This window comes from Psammomys obesus, unplaced genomic scaffold (genome assembly GCF_907164565.1).
Source record: "Psammomys obesus unplaced genomic scaffold, mPsaObe1.curated_primary_1811, whole genome shotgun sequence".
Lineage (NCBI taxonomy): Eukaryota > Metazoa > Chordata > Mammalia > Rodentia > Muridae > Psammomys > Psammomys obesus.
In genome coordinates this window covers 28,005,086-28,027,689 of record NW_026585504.1, presented here as the reverse complement: position 1 = coordinate 28,027,689, position 22,604 = coordinate 28,005,086, and the positions used below count along the sequence as shown (strand labels likewise).

The window sequence follows — 22,604 nt, the reverse complement described above, 5'->3', positions numbered from 1 at the left end:
AATATAATATAATATAATATAATATAATATAATATAATATAATATAAATAATATAATATAATATAAATAATATAATATAATATAAATAATATAATATAATTGGTGGCATTCTGAAGTAAAATTTATGTAGGATTTTAAAAACTTTAAGGCCATATTAAATACAAAATTGAGGTACAAACTTGTTACATATATATCCAGGTGATTCCTAGCCAAGATAGATTCACTATTATTTACTTATTCATTCATTTGACAGATAATTATTGAAACCTTCCGGGGATGCAAAAACCTGGAAGTCCATAGTGAGGAGGAGGGAGTGAGCTTCTGTAGAGAAATTGTTATTCTTTGAGCTGAAAGCCCTTGAGTTCAGAGTTCAAGAGATGGCTGCTACTTGCTGTGTCTCCAGCCTTCCCCGGCTGTGTTTGCACTCCTGGTGCCTTTACATCCAATTCCTCTAAGGATGCAGGCCCCTTGCAATGTCTGCTTTAAAGTCCTTGTAATACGTTGAGGTACTCAGGGTGAAAGCCTCCTCCTGTGGATTTAGGAGGGACAGTTTGGACCATCACAGAAATCTGGCATCAATTCACAATACATCAATACATCCCAGCTGAAATCTGGGAGATTTTCGTACTGTCCAAAGAGAGTATGCAAGAAGAGGGTATGGGCGCATATGATAAAAGACACACAGTGCATTGTGAGGAACAGTTCAAGGCAAAGGCAGTGTGTATTCACTTCCCTTTAAATGCCCTGGCAGAACAAGGGCCACTCTGCTTTGTGTTCATTTGACTGGACCGTTGGGAACAAAGCTCAAAGACTGCAGACACCCCAGGACCTACATTCCTTAAAATACTGTGAATTATTTAAAGAAGTGCTTTAAAGAACAACCTGTATCTTATGCACCCTACTATGACAAAGTCTGGGTTCCAGAAGGCAAAGTGTGAGCGTATTTCTATAGCTGTCACTTACGCCGCTGGGAGCTAGGTCCTCAAGACCCAAGAAAACAATGAGAACAAAAGAAGACAGGGAGGGACCTGACAGAGACCTACAGACTCCACTTTCAGAAAGACCAGGTCTCAGGAGACATGACAGACTTTTCTAGAAATACTTGACTGCTGAAGGGTACGCATTGTGCAATTTTGGAAGGGAACTGTGGCATCAGAGCGCAGAGAATGCGCTCTAAGGAAGCCCTCGGAACTGTATGCCGATGGAACTAGAGTTCACCTGCAGAAGTCTTTTTAGTCACTGTGATCGTGTGCAGTTCCTAGTTGTAAGAAATTGGTGCCAGTTGAGAGATGAGGCAGAGAAACCCTGGAAGAGGAAATAAGCCGCCACCTCTGTCTTCCCTATCTTATCACTGTCACCATTGATCACAGTAACATCCCCTTTGAGGTTTCCTTGTGAATTTTATCCTTGCAGTGCTTCATTACAATTTTGAGTTATAAAAGGGGAAAAGTCAATTTTATTGGATCCTAAATTTTACTCAATGCAGCTTCCTGTCCAGGGTGCAAATTATTAAAATTGACATAGGATGTGTGTGCGAGGTAATATCCCCCTTCGTAGGCCTCTCTCTAAATTTCAAGATACTCTGCAGAGTGGATTAGATTTACAGGGTGTGGGGACTCAGAAAAGAAAATAGAATTGTGTATTGATGCCTTCAGAAATATTATTTGATGGCAATAAAATATTCCCCGAAATTCCCTTTAGAGGGGAGAAAATGGAGTTTGTTTTCCGTAATTGCATTTTCTAGCATTTGCTCTCACACTTTCCAATATAAGCCAATTGCAACCTGTGATTTGGTTTTGCTTATTGGCAAAAATACCATGTAAATTGATCTGTGATGCATTTAAAGAAGACACTTTGAAAGTTTGGAAATTGAGATGGCCTTTTCTTATTAGATTTCGAGAGTATTAGGGTTCATTTCTATATTTTAGTCTAATGTAATATTAGCCAAATATGTTCTTTTTCAATTTAGTTGTAATCAAGTTCTAGAAGACCATTTTCATCTAGCCCCAATGGTGCTGTTAAGGCACAGATTTTATTTCTACTGTCAGCCCTCCACTCTGACTTCTGCAGCTCAGCCTCTCTCAACCTTGCATGTTGAAACCCCGCATTCATGGGACCCGGTGTTATTTGCACACACAAGAACAGCAGTGATTTCAAAGGATTTTTTAAAATTTCTATTTGCAAGGTTAAGGAGGAGGGAATTTTAAAAGCCTCTAAAATAGTTATTTCTCTTAAAAGATATGGCCTTTACGCCTTGTGTTATTTTTATTTAATTTGGTCTTCACCATGCTTAATGATGTAAAATGCAAACACACGGGATTTGCATTTGTTCCCGTAATTATTCAGTAGAATAATTGCCACTTACTTTATAATCATCGCTGGGAGGAACACCTTCCTCTCTGTGGCTTTTGAAAGGCTTTGTGGGGGGCAAAAGAACCAGCATAGTCATCAGCTCATCATAGAGTCTTGTCATAGGCACTTTTATGTTAATAGAGAAATTTTACTGAGCACTGTCTTAAAGGGCTAGGAAGGAAGCATGGGACTGACTGCTTATCCCCAAATGAAGTCACAACGCAAAAGGAAACATGGCGCGGAATCACAAGGGTGGCCGCTACCTTTTGTGCATCCGTATCTTTACCGACTTGTCTTGGGGCTGTCTCACAAAACCCTCATTTGAATCCACCTTTTTGTAGCCGATGGGGATAGATTGGAGAGTCTTTAGAGGGTAGTCCGTTCAGTTCAAATTTGGTGCATGTTCCTCTAAATTGTTCTAAACAAGCCAAGACCCCCCTGTCTGTAAGAAAAAGGCTGGAGAAAAAATAAACAGTGGAATCCACTGCCCTTGACTGCTGCTGTCCAGACAAATAGTGCTTATATGAAGGAATGATCTTCAGTCAGAGAGCTAGCAACACAGACAGGTACCACAGTATCTTCATATGTACCACACAGTGTGCTGTGTTAGAGATGGTGTTTATTTGAACGCAAGGAGGTGTCAGTCTTTGTGTTTACTGCCTCATGGTGTCTGCAAATACAAGTATGGAGATGGAGAAAGAGAGAGAGAATATAGCAAAGTTGTGGTTGAGACAGGAATGCACATAAACAAGAAGTTTTTGGGGGACAACAACAATCTCTAAGGTGTCTTCAGTCTCTAAAAACAGTGAGCACTAATGGCTGCACTCTCAAGGTTTTGCACTTCGCAGTTACGTCCCTCATCATTGGTGAACTCATAACTCATCACTGTTGACCAGCCAGTTCAAGGGAGCACCTTGGGGCAGTAGGGCGATGGGGTAGACTTTTGTCTTTGTGTAGAACAATGCTTGTGGTGTCTCTGGTACCTTAGCAGCCTCACTATGAAGGGGGCTGAAGAAGATGAGGGAGCTTCTCTGCTGTCTCTGTATGCTCCCCATAACTCCTGCAGTGGACGGTCAGGCTTTCACTCAGCACTCCTCCATTCTCCTGGGATTCTGGCTCAGCCCTGACATTATTGTAATCTAGTTTTCTGTGTTTAATATTTCTTAGACTTGGTTTCCCATTGCAAGCATGGAAGAAACCCTAATGCATGAGTTTCAGAGGAGAAGGTAGCAGTGTGAACCTGCTGTGTGGCTCCATCAGCAAGTGTGAGTATTAACGTGAGAGCTGTCAGGACTTGTGGAAATTAATGGAGCCTGATGGGGGACAGACTGAGGTCAGAGACAGAGCTTGCCCTGACTGAATGTTTCTGGTGGTTTTGTAGCTGAGACAAGTGAGTGCAAATGTGGAGCCAAGCGGGATTCCTAGAGGTCTGTGCATTCACGTCATGCGTAGGCAGTGGTCAAACAAGTGCCGAAGTCTTTCCTAGGCACAGGAGGTTCCACCAAAATTGGTGGCCTCTGCCTCCTTGAAGCTAATAGAGATCCCTTCTTGCGTCAGGCTGGTCTTAGCCTTCTTTGCAGTCCTCACCCTGAAATCACCAAGTGAGGAATGAACAAGGTCTCCTCAGGCACCCCTGAGCCTCATTTCTTCTGTCCTCCTAGCCACTGGGTTATTTTTTTTTTTTCTCCTTTCATCCTCTTGCAGAATTTTCTGCTTGGTCAGTTTTCTGGCTTGAGTTTTTCTTAATCATTCCTCAGCAGAATACTCTTCAGGACCTTGAACATTTTCTGCGGTCCTCCTGGAATCACAATATTAAAAATATGATAATAATGTTAAGTGGCAGTGTCCCAGGGTCCCCTTACACCGCCGGTGTGTTGGACTGGTGTTCTAACACATCCCCAGCCGCTGCTGCAGGACCGCTGAAGGTCTCAGGAATGTGAATTCCTGAGTTGCAGCCTATCAGTATCTCTTCTTTTGTTTAGAAATGACCTGATGATAACCATAGTGCATTTCTTATTAGCTGGGCTCTTTGTGGTCCTCCAGAGGGAAGCTGCTATCGGGCACATTAGAAGGGCAGGTGAGCCTGACGGCTGTGCAATGAATCTGATTTTCCTGAGGACCTGGGAGCCCTCGCGTGTTCTCCTGTTCTGACCTCACCTTTCTATTTGTTCTCTTCTTGCTACAGAGTGAGCTTCACTGACAGGCAGTCTTATGACACACATAACCTTGTTTTCTTCACACGGTTTCAAAATCTCTAATTTAGGAGAGTGGAGAGGAGTATACATAGGAACTGTCTTAAATTGTGCTTCTGAACTAGGCTTTCTTTTACAGAGGAAAATTAGAGAGCCACGCTGGCTTTGGATGCTTTCTTCTTGCGCTGTGTGGCTGGGTTTTCCCATAGCTTCAGCAGACGAAAATAAGAGATCACAATCAATTAGCCTTATTTACTAGTTTCTTGATTTAAAATATAGGCCATGGGGAAGGTGGTTTTGTCATTAGCCACAAACTAATGAGCCATTTTGGTCGTCCCATTTCCCATAATCCCTACTCAGGAGGAATGAAAAGTGTCAGGCGAGCCCATGTGGAAGGCAGATGCCCTGGAAAAGCAAATTGTTGGAATACCTTCTACAATGATTTATAGCATAAAAAAAAAATGGGCTGCAGTTATATGATACTTAATTTTGAGGCACATTAATTTTTATTGAAGGAGTGGAGCAAACTATTCTGGGAATCTTATTTATCCAGAACAACACTTGTATATATGATCATGTAAAAATGACGCACCACTACCCAATTTCTGACTACTCTCCATCACTTTCCCAGCTACTTCAGTTCACAGCATTTTCTCGTTCCTCTCTAGCTCCTCTAGGTGTTTGGGTTTATTACCTCAGCTTTCCTTTCTCTTGTCTAAGCTTTGCCGTATTTCTTGTAATATAGCCAGTAAAGTTCAAAATTCTGGGGCCTCACACCAAGCTGACCTCCCCTTCCTGGAGGAGACCCCACATTCTCCTGGGAGATAGCAGGCAACAGCTGCAGTAGAATTTAGAGAATGTCTTAAAAGGAACCAAGGTATGTGTTGTCATAGCACTAGGCTGACATTGGCCCTTGTGGCTCATGCAGAAGCAGCCCATGACATAGCTAAAGAAACATGTAGGATGGAGAATTCTGGTACGTGTTATAAATGAAAGGAAGCATAGAGTTTGGAACTGGAGAAAAGATCACCGGAACTCGGCACAGGAAGTCACTGGCAGGGGAACCTCAGGCAGGCGTAGATCAGGTTCTAACAAATTGGGTTTCTTATGCTAAAATTTTAACTACGGAGGGATGATCTAGATTCTAGTCCCAGTGTAGGCAGTAACTGTGTGGCAAACAGGAGCTTCTATCTGGTACTGGGTTTCTGTATCCATAAAGTGGAGTTGGGTGAATTTTGTTCCTGATTTTTAAAATGTTAAATAGCTCTTTTTTTTTTGTAATTACATTTTATTTATTTATTTATTTATTTATTTATTTATTTATTTATTTATTTTTTTTATTAATTACACTTTATTCATTTTGTATCCCCCATAAGCCCCTCCCTCCTCCCCTCCCGATCCCACCCTTCCTCCCCTTTCTGCATGCATGCCACTCCCCAAGTCCACTGATAGAGGAGGTTCTCCTCTCCTTTCTGATCTTAGTCTATCAGTTCTCATCAAAAGTGGCTGCATTGTCCTCTACTGTGGCCTGGTAAGGCTGCTCCCCCCTCAGGGGGAGGTGATCAACGAGCAGGCCAATCAGATTATGTCAGAGGCAGTCCCTCTTCCCATTACTATGTAACCCACTTGGACACTGACCTGCCATGGGCTACATCTGTGCAGGTAGTCTTTCTTTATATTGCAGTTCAAAGAGCACAGAGATGCTCCGGTGATCCTGGGCCAAGTCCCTCTCCTCAGCCCTGTGCTTTCTCCCGCTTCTTGTTCTAGCTCAGGGAGAGAGATCTCAAGCCAGTAGGCCAGGCCACCTTGACATAGTCACCTGCCTCTGTGCTGTGATCAGTTGGAGCCACTTGAGTCCACGATACTGTGAGCAGGGACAGTAGTATCCCTTTGTTTACTTTACAGTGAGGACTTCCATCCAAAGTGCACGCAGCTAAAGGTGGTCACCTGCACTGGATGTTGCAGGTTCTTCGTTCTTTGTGATATGCACATAGAAAATGCACTCACCAGGCTCTAGAAGGAAATTAGAGACATTTCCAGGGAGTAAAAGCTGGTAAGAGGAATGTAATCTGCATATACTCCATATTACTCCTTTGTGAATGAAAGGTGAAGAGATGGGCTCCTGGACAAGAGGAGCAAGGAAGTGATGTGTTAGGGCAAGGTTAGTATGGCCGATAGGGAAGGTCTGCCTTAGCACTGGGTGCAAGCTCAAGTCTTCCCCGCTTCCTCTCTTCATCCTGAGATCAGGATGACTGTTCTAATAACAGTCATATTACTTAAGGGTATATTGGATTGTCTCCAGACTCTGCCATGGTTTTTAGAGGTTTCTTTTCCATCTTCTATTGTGATTCTTTGAGAATAATATATTGTGTGTGGCATCAGGAAGTGATCTGATCTGTGGATGGAGTGACGGCTTCTTGGATGGCAGTTGGGAGGGGTAGTCTCTGGCAGCAGTGACAGCACAGCTAACGTCTGCTGAATTAATAGAGTGCCAGAAATTGTTTAGGATTCCATTTAATCCCACAGAAGCTTATGGGTCATGTTGTTACATCTTCCTACTTTTATTTGAAGAAAGTAGAGTTTAAAAGGCACGCACTAAAACTTGGCTGGCTAGGCTAGATGTTGAAGTCACAAAATAGGACGCTTGATGAAAACTTAAACGTGGAAGAAAATGCGACACTGAGTCACACAGCCTAGAATGTCAAGCTTAGCTCCTGGAGTCTAAGAAGCTTCTGCCAATCCTTGAAGAAGCTCATTTATTGTATCACTTAGCAAATATGAATGGCTTACTTACCAGGAAGTCTTGGACTGAGTTCTTTGAGTCAAACAAGGAGCCATAGCCACCGTCCATGCCTTAAGTCAAAAGGGAGGTGAGTCACACCTCAAAAGCAACACTGAAAACAGGAGTGCCAGTAGCGGCCATGTTTACTCTGGCATGCTTGTGCTTCTGAAGCTTTAAATTGTGCTGCTGTCACCATCATCAACCTGAGAACAGAGGGCATCTGTCACATAGCTAATACACGGTAGGGCCTGCGGAGCTCCCACCTTTTTTTAAATTTTTATTTAACTTTTATTAATTACACTTTATTCATTTTGTATCCCCCCATAAGCCCCTCTCTCCTCCCCTTTCCATCCCACCCTCCCTCCCCTTTCTGCATGCATGCCCCTCCCCAAGTCTACTGATAGGGGAGGTCCTCCTCTCCTTCTTTCTGATCTTAGTCTATCAGTTCTCACTCTTAACCGTATGCTCCTCTGCAGCCCAGGTACTGGTTTAAATTTGAGTCTTAAGAATAGAAATTTGAAAAATATGGCAAGGGGGCTGAAGAGATGGCTCAGTGCTGAAGACCACTGACTGCTCTTCCAGAGAACCCGGGTTCAATTCCCAGTGCCCATGTGACAGCTCACAACTGTCTGTAGGGCCAAGATTTGACACCCACAGACATACATGCAGGCAAAACACCAACCGCTGTGCGTAAAATAAAAATAAATAAATTAAAAAGAAAAACAGGGCAGGACAGCACTACATAATATCTGAAGACATAAGGAGGGTGACGGAGGATGTCATAGAGTGGGACAGGATGAAAAGACACCTGAGGAAGAAGAAAGAGGTGACACTAGACAGGAGAGAAGGGAACCTGGAGAGCACAGCATCAGCAACCAAGAGTGTGGACATTTGTAGTGATAGTTACGTCACTGTGGTCACACCAGCCCAGGTAAGAACTAAGAAGCTTTTCTTTGTCCCTCAGGCAGTTATTAGTGATGTTCCAGGAAAGCTTTTGGAAGATAATAAAAACAGAAGCCAGATGCCAGATTGCCTTGAGTTGTGTGTTACTCTGTATAAGACTATAGAGGCCCATCAGCAAAGCCAGCGTGGGCCAAGCAGAGGCAACAGCAAGCACAAGAAACTCAGTAGAATTTGCGAGCATTGCTGGATTTTTTGATTTTCCAAGAGAGTATGGGAAGCCCTGAAATGATGTGTGTGTGCGTGTGTGTGTGTGTGTGTGTGTGTGCGTGTGTGTGTGTGTGATACTGCCTGCTTTTTAATGTTAGTTCATCTTTTAAAAGTAAAATTCAGGTAAGAGCTAACTGGAGCGTGCCTGTAGTTTGAATTTATCTTGTCTGGACTCCTTCCAGAAGTTTCAAAGCAAAATGATAAAGCACCTTGATTCAGAGGACTATGTGCACAGCAGACATACCTGTTTACATGCCAATGGTCACTTAATCTTACTTCATTGGGACAGGTAAATATACACTCACAACAAAAGATTCCAAGAATAAAGAACTGATGCCCAAGAGAGAAGATATTTGAAGACTGAAACAAGGTGTTTGTAGACATGGGAAATTAAGAGTCTAGTTGTTGGTGGGCATGCGGGGCAGCACTCAGGAGGCAGAGGCAGGTGGATTTCTGAGTTTGGGGCCAGCCTGGTCTACAAAGTCAGTTCCAGGATATCCAGGGCTACACACACACACACACACACACACACACACACACACACACACACACACACACAGAAAACCTGTCTCAAAAAGCCAATAAATAAATAAATAAATAAATAAATAAATAAATAAATAAATAAGAACAGTCCAGTTTTTAGAAATACAAGTTGTTACCTGGATGGAATAATGGAAGAGTGAAGACTAAGATGGAAAGAGGCCCTTTGCCCTCCTTTGTCTCTGTGCTTGGCAATCTTGAGATTGAAGAGAAACCCCGAAAAATGTATGGTGTCTGCTTTGGAGGTGTTTGCTAGCAGTGCAGTGGCCGTGAGTGGCAGCTGGACTTCGCATCATCACTATCCGTTTCTTTTCGGAGGACAGAGTCTCACTCTGTAGCGCAGCTTGGTCTAGAACTGTGCCGGAATGTACAGGCCTGAGCTAACGCACTCACCCCGTGGGTCTCTATAATGGGACACAACATACTGTCTCTGATGGCCTATCGACCCACTCAGAATCTTCAGCTGTCCCATGAATTGATGGCTGGGCTCCCATATTTCATTCATTCATTTGCTAACATTTTGGCATTGTTGCTGTGCATGTAACTGACCTGTACTGTTGTTTATTCAAAAGTGTTCTGACAGTAACATATAGGCATATGTTATGTGTATATATACATACATACATATTTATACATATATGTGTATATTATATAAACTTTGTTACATATATATGAAAATAATGCTACAAACCACATTTACACTAGCTCTCCAACTCTGCATTAAAATAATATACAAACTGCTTAACATTTTATCGAGGAGTCCTCTTCATTCTGCCTACAGTAATCCTGTCTGTGGTTCCCAGGACACGCCGTCTAATTCCAGGAGTTCTCCGGGTCCCACAGAGCAGGGATTTCTCCGGCGTTAGGGAAGCAGAATATGGCCTCGCTTTTTATTCAAGTGGGTTGGCCTAGATGGCCTGATCTGAATGAAATGGATAAAGGCAGCCACCTTTGTCTGACAATTTGAAAGTGATGCTATTTGAATACCAAGAAGCTTGAGGCTTGACTGCTGAGCCTTCCAAATTAATCTAGTCTTGTGGGAAAAAAAAAAAAAAAAAAAAAGAAAAAAAGAAAATGCCATCAAGTAACAGGAGATTTGTCAGCCGCCCTGCTTACACTTTTCATATAAAACAGAAAGGTTGGCAGATTATAGATGAAAGGTCACCTCAGCAAAAAAGAAAATCTGTCAGACAATCTCATAACATAGGTAACCCAGGGCGGAACTTGGAAACTGCTATTGGATTCTCGGAGTGAGATGAGTCCGTTGGCGGCGTGTAAATACCATCACCGCTCTGGCGGCTGTTCATTTTGGTGGCTCCTTCTCTAGCGGAGTCTCCGAAATCTGATTTTAAAAAGACACCGAGGACACTTGCTTTCCTGAGGAGGATTTACTTCGAGGAAGTTTCACCTTTTATTTCTTGTTTGTTTGCTTTGAACAGATGAAGGGAGTGGGAGGGGGGAGCACTTTTTTTTTCCCCAACATCTCAGTCTCAACTGTTCTGAACCAAAAATCTAAAATGAGGACAGACTGGGAATCCAGTGTGTCTTGCAAAAGCAGTGGCATCTGCTAAATGAGTTTCTAGTGAGCCCGTCATCCCCAACAGAGGAGATAGATGGCCTTGGTGTGGTGTGAACCAGTAGCTAAGGCCCACTCAGGCAGGATCTGCCTCAGCACAGACTGCAGCTCTGGAAAACATTTTTAGCCTGTTCAGACTTGAGGAACCCCAGTGAATCTGTGGGTGCATTATCTAACCGCAGGGCTGTGACAGCAGAGTTGTGGGGCCTCACCAATTTCAGCACAAACAGTGCTGGGAATTTGAGGCCTTGTTAATCCGTCTTTCATCTGCGCTTCAAGCGCAGGAATTGTGCGAAATAGCAGCCCCATTCTAAGGCATCACACATCATGCTCCTAATTCCCCGACTTGTGTAAGCATGCCTCAGAGAACGGCTTCCTGCTTCCACTGCAGTCTCCTGCACAACTCTGCCAATGACCGAGGCCAGAGGTGTATCACACAGCAGCGTGTGTGGGTCATTAGGTATCCCTCGACTCCTGGCCTCAGTGTTTCTCACTGCTGCACTCTGTAGAGTGTCTCTATCACTCTATCACTGTCTTCATCCTTTCCTCTGGCTTCTCCATTACAGCACATGCTATATATGTAATTCTGTGACCCTTAGAGACTGAAAATCAAGAGCTTGTAATGTTATAAAACGTCACCGCTGTCTTAGAAAATACTTGTGTCAGCGGCCGCTTGTGCTTCCGGCTGCTGGCATGGCAGGGACTCTTTACAGAATGCTCTGCTGAAATCCAGGTGCCAATGGCAGAAGTTGCTACTACTCGAAAACAAAAAAAAAAAAACAAAACAAAAAAATCTCTTTTTCACCAAGCTTCCTTAATTAAATCATCAGCTCTGGCTTGCTGGTAAGGATCAATTCTTACAAGAGTATTCCATTTCCTGCTCAGGGTAACCTTAATTCTTCCCAGAATAGCAGGCAACATTAATTTTGCACTGGACCCAGAAGTCTCAGCAAGGTGGAATTATATGTGCCACCATCCCACCCTTTTTCCCTCCAAAATAAAATAAAATGAGCAACAGCTCTGTGGCGAGTTTTGAGGGATGGGTAGCGACAGAGCAGAAAAAAAGGCATTAATCTCAGGATGGAGATGGCTGCTTGGTTCTATCTCCCCTTGGAATTTTGGTTCTTATAACATCACAGTGAGTTATTAATATGTATGACCTGTACTTTATTCAAACATTATAAATCTATGCAGAAGTCTGGTGTTTGGGTTTTCCTTTATAGCTTTCATTCTTCTTCCCAGAATTATCTCATTTCGATCGGGAAACTTTTGCATAAAGAGCACACACCGAGAACTCACATTTCCATAGCATAAATATTAAAGGGGGGTTAAGCTTTACAGTTTCTTCTCCCATCCCAATGGGAGGAAATTTGGCCTTCCAATCACGGCCCCTTAATAATATTCTGTTTACTCAGAAACCAAAAGGTAAATGTAAAATTAGACTTGCAGTATAGCATTATAGGTTCCTCATCTGGATGCACTGGAGAATGCTTGGGTGAACCACATCTTTTGTTTGAAGGGTGTATTAAAAATCTAGCGTTTATGCATGCTGTTAAAAATACTTGGTTGTCTTTTTTTTTTCTAAGAACTAGACTGAGTCCAAGCCTTCCCTTTAGGATCATGGTCAGTCTTTAAACAAAACAAAAGCTGGATAGTTGTGTGTAGAGTCATCATGGTGGGTGTGTAAAATCAAGAGAAAGAGAGAGAGCTGGAGAGCTTGATGCTTTCTTACCAGCTGTTTATTTCAGGATAGGATAGCTTTCTATCTCCAGATGATTGTCATTTTTGGTAGCAGAACAGAGTAGGCATAAATTTTGGTTTACATGGAAATAGAAAAAAATGTGTGAGCACTTCATTGGGATGAACTGTCTGCTGACCATAGTCTTGGCTGTTGTATTTCGTGATGGAAAGTGAATGTGCTAATTGGTGCCTCCCCCACCCTTCTTGTTATTACAGGAAACCTGCCATATGAATATAAAATTGTGATTGCTGGGAATCATGAACTGACATTCGATAAGGAATTCATGGCAGACCTCGTTAAACAGGACTACTACCGTTTCCCCTCTGTGTCCAAATTGAAACCAGAGGACTTTGACAATGTTCAGTCCCTCCTGACAAACAGTATTTACTTGCAAGATTCGGAGATAACTGTGAAGGGATTCAGGATATACGGTGCACCTTGGTAAGTACTCACTCAACAGGTTTTCTCTGTTTCCAAGCTGGGAACCAAGGAAACATGCTTGGGACTTAGCTGCCTTATATGAAAATGACTAGGCTGGAAGGAAACGTATTGGTTCATTGCCGACAAAACACATCATCTGGTATTGCTGATCATAAAAGAGACTCCTTTAGGTGACAAGGACGAGAGGAAAGCTTTAGTAGACATGTATGTAGTTTTATGTGACTGGGGCACTACATGTGTCTGTGTTGCCTAGAGAAAGTTGCGAAAGACTACCCTATCGCTCTTCATAGTTGTAGTCATGCTGAACATTTTATGAGAGTGTTCTCCTTTCAGTTATACGGAAGCAGTCATGAAATGCCTGGCATGTAAAGCAAGTCCTCTCAAGCCTTTCTCCATATCAGAACTGACCAGCTCTGTAGAGATAGCTTTTGAAACTCTAGTCCCCAAACCTGATTCTCCTTCCTTCAAGAAACCCCAGATGAGACAGATACTCAGGCAATTTGGAGGTGGTGATTGACAGCACAGTACTAGGAGTCTAGAATTGTGCTCTGGGACACATGGATCAGGCACATGTCCCAGGGGCCTCACAGAGAAACTCTGGATCTTGGTTCTGCCGATTTTCATTGCCAGGTTTTAAAGAAGTTACTCTGTGTTGCTGAACCTTAGATTTTGAGCCCACAGCCCGTCTCTGAAGCACTTGGCATTCTCTCCCAATAGATATTCCAGAATAATAGAAATTAGTTAATTTTGATTTCCATGCTTTCCAGTGAAGTTTCTAGAAGAAATGCTAAGTTCTATACTGATGGTACTGCTAGTGGTTTTCATTCAAAAACAGAAATCTAAACAAACATCTTTATCCACGGGATTTCCATCCTGCCGTCCATGGGTTTCACAAAAGCAGGCGCCATCAGACCAAGGAAATTGTTCTGACTCTTGAGTTTTAAAAGTTGGAGTGTAGTCGATTTTTAAAAGACATGCTCAGGATGCAGGAGACTCCAGGGTTTTGCTCTGCAGCGTCACCCTCCCCAGAAGATAAAATAAAATGGTAGTTGCATGCTTTAACATCCGAAAAGAAATTCATCTGCCCTCATTGTGGGTTTACAACACAACTGGAAGCTTCCTAAAGACTAGAAAGAATACTGTTGTTTCGTGGTTTACAGCCTAATCAGAGTTTATGTACAGAAAACAGCTTGCAAGGAATCTCAGCATTCCTGCATTTTTTTGCAACTGGAATGTGTGCCACGCCGCTTACTATGTCTCCAATGAAGAGGATTTGCACGTGGCTCAATGGGTCTGAGAAAATGTAGTGTTCCAAACAGCAGAAGTTGTAAGCATGGTGTTAGTCTGGAAGAAAACCACCTCTTTGGAAAGATGGCAGGTGTAGATGAGTTTTTTGGGGAGCTTCTTGGCCTCGGGGGCAGGACTCAGCAGGAACACAGTTTTCTGCGTTCTGTGTACACTCCTTCACCAACTCCTCCCATGAACCTAAAGAAAAGCATTCAGGCATGCTCTTTGATAATTCGCTCAGAGATGCTTCTTAACTTCTGCCATCATTTCTTTTGTCCCTTTTGGGAGACAGAAGTGGGGGGGGGGGCGTTGTGTTATCTGGCGGCTGGACCAGCCTCCAGCTTTGAAAGCTCACAGGCTTCAGAGGGTTAGTGTTCAAGCTTGGCCTCCAAGATGAGCCTCCTGGCTGCCCCTGCAGCATCTTTCCCAAAGGCAAAGAACAATTAGAGAGAGGAATTCTAATCTGTCCAGTATTAGCTGCTGTAGTGGTAACTAATTGCTTGCCTGTTCATACCAAAGGGGAGGTGGAATTTTGAAATCATCTTCATACTTTTGGTGACTGAACCTGTAGCCGGCCCTTTTAATGCAAGCAGGCTTTAGTTTAACTCTCACACAGGACAGGCTGTGAAAATCAAGTGACTCTTCTATTACTGACCTCAATTGCTCTTTTGGGAGTGACATTCTGTGTTAAAGAGAGAAACAAGCTCACACTTACTGACCACCAAGCCCTGTTGCCAAAGGTATACAGACTCCGGCCATAGCCCTAGCACTCGGACTGGAGTGGTTTTCTTGTTCTGTGCTGACCCTAACCTTACCCCTCTTGCACAAAACCAGTCTCCCCTGGTGTTTAACGAACATGAGTGGGGCTTTGCCGTGTCTGGGAATTTGGTCTCTCAGCTGACCAAGAGGTCAGGAACAAAGAGCTCATTTTCCACGTTAGAATGGGCACAGGTGTAATTTGTCAGATTTAGTGACTGTGGAGGAAGTGCCTTAACTTCTACAGCAGGAAAATTAGATCAAGCCCAGGCCTGGTAATTCTAAAATTGTCAAAAGAGGGCGAGAGGGCTCAGTGTACTTCATTTTCAAAGAAAGCATGAGCAGGGACACCCCCCCCCACCCCATTCCCTTCATTTGGCGTCATAAACATGTTGAGTTCATTCATTCATTTAGCTGTAATTTCCTCTGTGTTTCTTGAAGCCAGAGTTAAGTGTTGAGTCTACTGTGTGGCATCGATAATTGTCTGCGCACACATCTCGGCAAGGTTGCTGGCGCTGCCTTGCTGTGATCAGGGCGACAGTGCTTTATGGTCACCCTGTCAGAAAAGCTTCAGATGTTTTTATTTCCAATTATAAGTTCCGTAATGCATCATGTGTTTTGCTGACAGTCTCCAAGTTCTTGAAATAGCAAACAAATTAACAGCAGATATTGACTGAGAGGATTAGAAAACCAATTGGCAACTCATGATAGAACTTAGATACAGGATTTGGGTATAATGGGCTCATTTATTTTATTTTAGCAGTCATACTTTGTAATTAACTTGGGCAAAGGAAGAAGGGAAGGATGGACAGAAGGAAGGAAGGAAAGAAGGGAAAGAATCTCAGTGTGTCCATGTTCAGCAGGAAAGTCTGTGCTAAGATCAGATTGGAATCACCATTAGTTCCACACACTTTGTAGGGATTCCAGCTTTTATTTGAATTCCAAAAGATACTGGCACAGAAAAACATTGTGTGTATGTGTGTGTGTGTCTGTGTGTGTGTGTATGTGTCTGGGTGTGTGTGTGTCTGTGTTTCTGTGTGTGTGTTAATCGAATATGCACCCTGCTTTTACGTGATTCAGTTTAAAGGCCCAGGCTAACATTTCATTTTGCTTGGCTCCAGGCCCACAAGCACAAACCTATGGCCGTTCTGCCCTGGTCTAGAGTTACAAGGTTCTGTTTACATTATTGCCTGTTTCAGAATGCAGCTGACTGCTCTTAAAGCCACACAGGATCAAATTCACTTCTGGTTTTAACAACTGCCTTGTTTATTTGAAAAAGGGAGAAAGCAAAACCAATTGGCTTTGCTTCCTACCTCCCATTGATAAGCCAGATCTGCACAGTAAATACCGCCTCCAAGGCCAGTTTATACTGAGGTTGTCATGTTGGATCCAACTCAGACCTTTCTGCCCGCAGCTCCAACCAGCTTGTCCTCTGCAGCCACTCCTGGTTGGAACCTTTACCTGATATGGGGGGGGGGGGGGTTTAAGAATCATCTGTCCTACTCCATTAGGGTTTGAATCAGCTATGGTCACCATTTGCTTGCACATGGCTGAGCTATCAGCAGACAGCACTGATAGACTCACGTTTGGAAGGTGGTGTTTCACCCAGAGCTTGTACAAATGATGTCTCATTTGGGCAGCCTAGAGTTCTCAAAGATCACATCATTCCTCAGGGGAGTTAATAAGACCCACAACTTTCAAGCACTAATCTGTCAGGTGTCATATGCTATATACCACTGCTTTTGGACAGAGTCCAAGTTAGGGCAGAAGGTGACTGAAGTCCCAGAGCCAGTGTGAGACATAGGACCTGGACACAGAATTGGAATAATTCAGCAAGGACATCCATCCACTGCTCAGACTGCACCAACTCAGCCTGTGTCTGCTCCTCCTTATCTTTGAAAACATGGCTGTTTCCATTTAATTATAAAAAGGGCTTCACATTAATCCGGGCCACACTGCTCTCGTGGGATTAAGTGTGTTTATGGAGAGGGGCAATAGGATGGTTGAGAAGAGGGGAATGATCTTGTGTCTTCTGCGAGGTATGCTTCAGGGAGGGAGGGGTTTTGAAGAAGAAAAAAATTCCATCTCAGTATGTTGAATCGCATTTTTGGTCTTTCTGCTTTACTGATGCTCTGCACACACACTACAGATCAGGGGCCAAAAGCCTATTCCATATAACCTCTCCCTCTCCCCACAACTTGAGCATCAGTAGCAAGAGGGGTGAGGGTGGCTGGGTATATGGCTCAAGCGCTCACACCCAGTGGAAATGAGGTTGACATGCTGGGCAGCTGGGTGTTCTTCCATTCCTGTTAGGCTCCTCCTTTCTTTCCTCCTCCTTCCATTCCTCGTAGGCTCCTCCTCCTAATTCACAGTTACTGCTGGTAGATAGAAGGAGACTCTAATGTGGCTTCAAGCTCCACGAACATAACAATGACCAATCAGCGTTGTACTCTGTGCTTACTGCAGTCTAGCTCAGTGCAGACCTACTGAATGCTCAGTCCATATCTGATGAGTAAATGAATGAGTGAACAGACAATATGATGGTAGCTGAGATAGTACACAAACAAGGTAGCAGTTGTAAGCAAAAAAATGTTTCCAATACAAAGTCAGACAGAATTGTGAATGTAGAGAACAGAACACAACAAATATCTAAGCTGGGCCCCAAGCCTTCAAGAACAGGTCTGGATCCTTCCCGGGGAAGTGTAGGGAGTTCAGCATATCCCTAGGTGAGTGTGGTTCCATAACAACAGGGGAAGGGGAAGGACAAATGTTCTTCAAGGCTGTGTTCCAGAAGGGCAGTGCAAAGCTGAAATTGTTGGGAAGTTCGACCAGGAGGACTCTGAACATCCTCTGGGAATTGCAAAGAAGCCACAGATGTCTGCTTGGTGGCTGAATCCCCACTGGCTGGATTCTTTGTGTTAGAGCACAGAGATTCTTTACCATTTACTTTTGAGGCATTTGATAGATGGAGAGTTCTTAGCCTGTCCTCTGAACTATAAGCGTAGGGTGGCTTTTCCCAGATTGTACCATTTAGTAAGCTATTCAGGTCCCACAACAGTCTCAGCCCACATCAGCCTGCCTGCTGCTCTGCGCTCTTCCCTGTAGCTCAAATGTGTTCACACATCAGTCCAGGTCACTATGAGGGTTGCTTTAATGCTTCCGATGGTCTGTGATGAAGGTGAAGTGGACCCAGTTGCCCTTCCAACTCTCCTTCCCTTCAGCTCCTATGGCCTCTGCATAGCATCACCCCAGAACTCCCTTCCCTCCTCTTCCTGCAGGTCTGCAAGATGCCGGGTGTTTCACAGTACAGTCCAAATAATCAAAGCTGGGCTGTATTTGCTTGACAGGAAGACGCCCTCTGCTTTTGCAGGCAGCTCTGTGAGAGAGCTGTCAAAGCATGATGTCACTTAGTGTCTCAAGGGTTCATTTGTGAGTACGTGAGAAGCTTGGTAGAACACAGGCTTAGCCGTGTTATAGTTAAGAACACATCCTTGCCATCAACCTTGTTGCTTCTATCTTCTCTTAAAACATCTGTTCCTCAGGCTAACACTTCTAGATAGAATTTTGCAGGAGGAAGAAGTACCCCGAACACTTAGCTTCCTGTGTTAGACATAAGCAGGTACTACCGGATCTACTTGCCAAAGGAGGGAGGGAGACAGTTCTGTAAACTTGTGCAGGCTAGACTTTGATAAACATAATATCTAATCTCTCTGAGCCATCACTTTATCTGACAGATAGGCATGCAAACAGTAGCTGTCATGTATGGAGCATAACCTACATGCACATGTGTATAGCACGTGATTACACTTGGCCATGCCCCTATAGATGTGCCATTACCTCTCCACCTTGAAAAACAAGCGAGAGAATTAAGCACTAGAGAAGTTTAATAACTCACCCTATGATCCTTACTTTACAAAGAACGGGATATCCCTCAAATCAGACCCAGTCTGTGTGGCCCCATAGTTTTCTTTTATACTAGTCTTGTAGTCTTCATGGAATCAATGAGAGATTGTGTATGTTAACATCCTGATACTCATTAAGTGATAAGTAAAGCATCATTTTCCTCCCTGAACAGTGAGTTTTTAGTTCTCCAATGACTCTCCTTATTTTTGTTTTTTTGTTTGCTTGCTTGTTTGTTTGTGGTCATACTAAGGTAAAGAGGCAGAAATGAGGTAAATAGGAAATCTCATTTAAGAAAATGATTATCCTATGGCTGGGATATAACCTGTGATTAATATAAAAATTTAATAAAAAAATAAAAATTAAATCCATAAACTCTGCAGTGTTTCAGAAAGTGGCATTCAATGGACAAAAATAAAGATAGATAAGAGGAAAAAAAGAAGAAAATGATTATCTCTGTGTAAGGTCATCAGACAGACAAGACAAAAAGATACACACACACACACACACACACATACACACACAGCGTATGAGTGTATCAGGAAGACAGAAAGGAAGAGAATTTTAAGAGGTAAATATTGCCCACTTCCTCTGGCATGACAAGTTGCTTATGGTCTGTGTAAGTGGAATCCATTTAGGAAATAACCCCTCTATGTTGGCTGCATTTGGTTCAAAAGCACGGAAGAATGAATAGATGATGGAAGAGTGAATGGATAGCTGTTAGATAAAGACAAGTGGAACAGTTTTAAGGTCACTGAAATGGAGTATCATTTTCAATGTATGAGTAACACTTAACAGTGTGTCCTCACCCAGGAAAGGTAAAGTTGGAAAGTGACTGTAAATTCATGTGGACTGTTCCATGGAGGCTGTTTCAGCTTGAGACTAGAGGCAGGTCTGCAAGCTTCTGCATTAGCAGAATGTGTGTAAATTCTCCACAAATCAGGGAAGACGTGCTGAACGCCCTGCAGTAACTGAAGACAGGATGGAAGAAGACTGCTCCAGTGCTAGAAAAGATCGTGTGTTAAAATAAAAACCTAGTCACTGGGACTAACAACAGTCACATATGCCATTTGCATCGAAAAGAGGGGCAGGCCATTAGAAGAGAAGTGTCTGGCATATATTAGGGCAGATTACAGGAAAGGAGTCTAAGTTAGAATCCGAGTTACATTCTTTCTAGGTGGAAAAATATCCAAGACCATGTTTGAAGGAGTAGGTGGTAGTGACTGGTTAATTTAGATACTGTAGGCATTATGGGTTTACAAGACAGACCACAGAAGGCAGGGGTAGTGCTAACACGTCTTACGAATTTACAGTAAATCAACGTTTAAGAGCTGATGCTTCGTTCCTTCCTAAGTCTGCTTACCTATTTCCTGGATACGTTCTGTGCGAAGAGTACACATAAAACTGAGAAGTGAGCTGATGCTCCACTGAAGAACTGATGAGGACTGCTTTCCTCCCTGATCTTTAGATACTGTTTCTATTCACGTTCTGGGTTCTACCTATCTTTTAATTAATTAATTAATTTATTATTTGTTACAATTTATTCACTTTGTATCCTGACTGTAGCCCCCTCCCTTGTCTCTTCCCAATCCTACCCTCCCTCCCCCATCTCCTGCTAGGCACCTCCGCTAGTCCACTGATAGGGGAGGTCCTCCTCCCCTTCTATCTGAGCCAATCCTATCCTATCAGGTCTCATCAGGACTGGCTGCATTGTCTTCCTCTGGCCTGGCAAGGCTGCTCCCCACCAGGGGGAGGTGCTCAAAGAGCCAGCCCCTGAGTTCATGTCAGAGACAATCCCTGGTCACCTTACTAGGGAACCCACTTGGACACTGAGCTGCCAAGCTACATCTGAGCAGAGGGTCTAGGTCTTCTCCGTGCATGGTCCTTGGTTGGAGTATAGGTCTCTGCAGCTAACTTACTGCAGAATTCTGATTTTCCCTCCATGCCTCCCAGGGCTTCAGGGGTGATGGGAGGCATCTTTCAGAACCATGGTTCTAGAAGGAGGACAGCTGAAGACAGACAGTGGGGGGGGAGGGGTGTTTTTATTTTCTTCATTAAAAGTTCAACTCCTAACTCATCATATATACATATATTTACACACACACATATGTTCTTGCACCTGTGTAGATGGTGTGTGTGCATGTGTGTGCTCGTGTGTGCCCATGGGCATGTGTATGGCGCACTTGTCTTCCTGGATGGGCATGCATATGGGTGTCCACAGCAGAGACTTAGCATCTTCTTTGTTCTCTATTAAAGAAAGCAAGGTCTCCTGATGAATCTAGAGCTCACTAAATCACTCACATCAGCTTCCGGAAAATAGTGAAGCCACTTCTGGAGACCCGAACACCAGCCCTCAGGTTTATACAGCAAGTGCCTTATGCGCTGAGCCACCATGACAGCCACCGGCCTCTGTTTTCTTTGAGGATCAGGAATCAGTAGAGAAATTTTTCTTGCTTTTATTTTTTTCCAGTACAAAATAACAGATACTTACCTAAAACCTGATCAGAAAGTGTTGGTGGCAAAACCAGCTGGGCATGTGCATTTGTGTTTGTAAGTCATCTCTTGTTCTTTCTATCTTGTTGGTATTAACTATTTAAGAAGAAACAAGTTTGTTTTGAGACACTTAAGTACAGTTGTAGGTTTTGTTGTTGTTGTTGTGTTTTTGTATCGCTTAAAACAGCTGGTACATAGGTAGCCTTGGAGAATGAGGGTTTTAGGCTCAAGGGGCATTGCCTGTAAAGAAACTAATGCTGTTTTCTCCCTTCAAGCTGGACCTGCAGACTCCATGTTTTTCTTGCTCAAATGCAACCTTTCCCAAAATAAGATGAAAGACGCGGAGCTTACCTATCGGTCAATCATCAAAAACAAGCAAGCAAGCAAACAAACAAACCCAAACCAGGAAGCCCAGGAGTACCTATTCAGTGTTGAATCTGACCTTCTCTCATTTGCAGGGATGTTACTAGAGGTGACTTCTGTGAGGTAACCTGTCTGGGGGCAGCCTGAGAGGAGGCCTCAGAACGGTGAGGGACTCTGCAGCACCCACTTGGCCGTACATCCCACGTGCTGCCGCTATCAAAGGGAAAACTTGATGCCCTGTCGATCGTGCTTTTTTAAGGTTACTTATTGTAGGAATTAAACTTCTGGAGAGTTTGGAGTCCTAATGTGAAAAGCCCTAGAGATGAGGTGGCTTCTTGGGGCGTGTAGAGGTACGGCTAGTCAGTAGACACAGACTTACCAGCTTGGAAGACAGTTCTGTGCCTATTGATTCACACCAAGTTTTCACTTTGAATTGGTTTTGCCCTGTTTCCACAATAAACAGAATAACCCAGTTGTTAATAAAGCAGAACAAAGATCACCAGAGGATTTCTATTCCCTCTGTCTCACTCAAACGCTGAACCAAATACTCTTGAGAATGACATCAGAACATCTTTGTTTTGCACATAAGAAAGAAATAATGGGGTGAAAAAAATTTTTTAAAAATTATCTAGGATAATGTACGGTGACCGTGCTTCAAGAGAGCACACAGCATTCCGCTATTTTGTGTCTAGAGGAGGACTTGTGTGAAGGTAGAGGAAACCTTCCGGGAGTTCATTCTCTTTTCCCATCATGTGGGTCCAGGAATGGAACTCAGTCCTCTGGCCCAGTGGCTGGCCCCTTGCCTGCTGGGCCATCTCAGCAGCCCCAAGCTGTTTGAAATGGCATTTCTCTAGAATATTTTCTTTCCATATGGTGAATGAGAAGCTGGGGATACTATTATTACTACCACCACCACCACCACTATTAATAATAATAATAATAATAATAATAATAATAATAATAATAATAATAATAATTGCTACTGGGTGCCACCATAGGAACAAGACTTTT

The 22,604-nt window shown here is 43.3% G+C and overlaps 1 protein-coding gene across 1 annotated transcript in view; it reads left to right on the top strand.

Moving 5' to 3' along the window:
- Mpped2 (metallophosphoesterase domain containing 2) overlaps positions 1-22,604 on the top strand; it is a 170,159-nt gene that overhangs the window by 78,882 nt on the left and 68,673 nt on the right. The window contains exon 4 of the mRNA XM_055604164.1: positions 12,569-12,794. Coding sequence (XP_055460139.1) covers positions 12,569-12,794 — 226 coding nt within the window. The remainder of the gene's footprint in view (positions 1-12,568; positions 12,795-22,604) is intronic.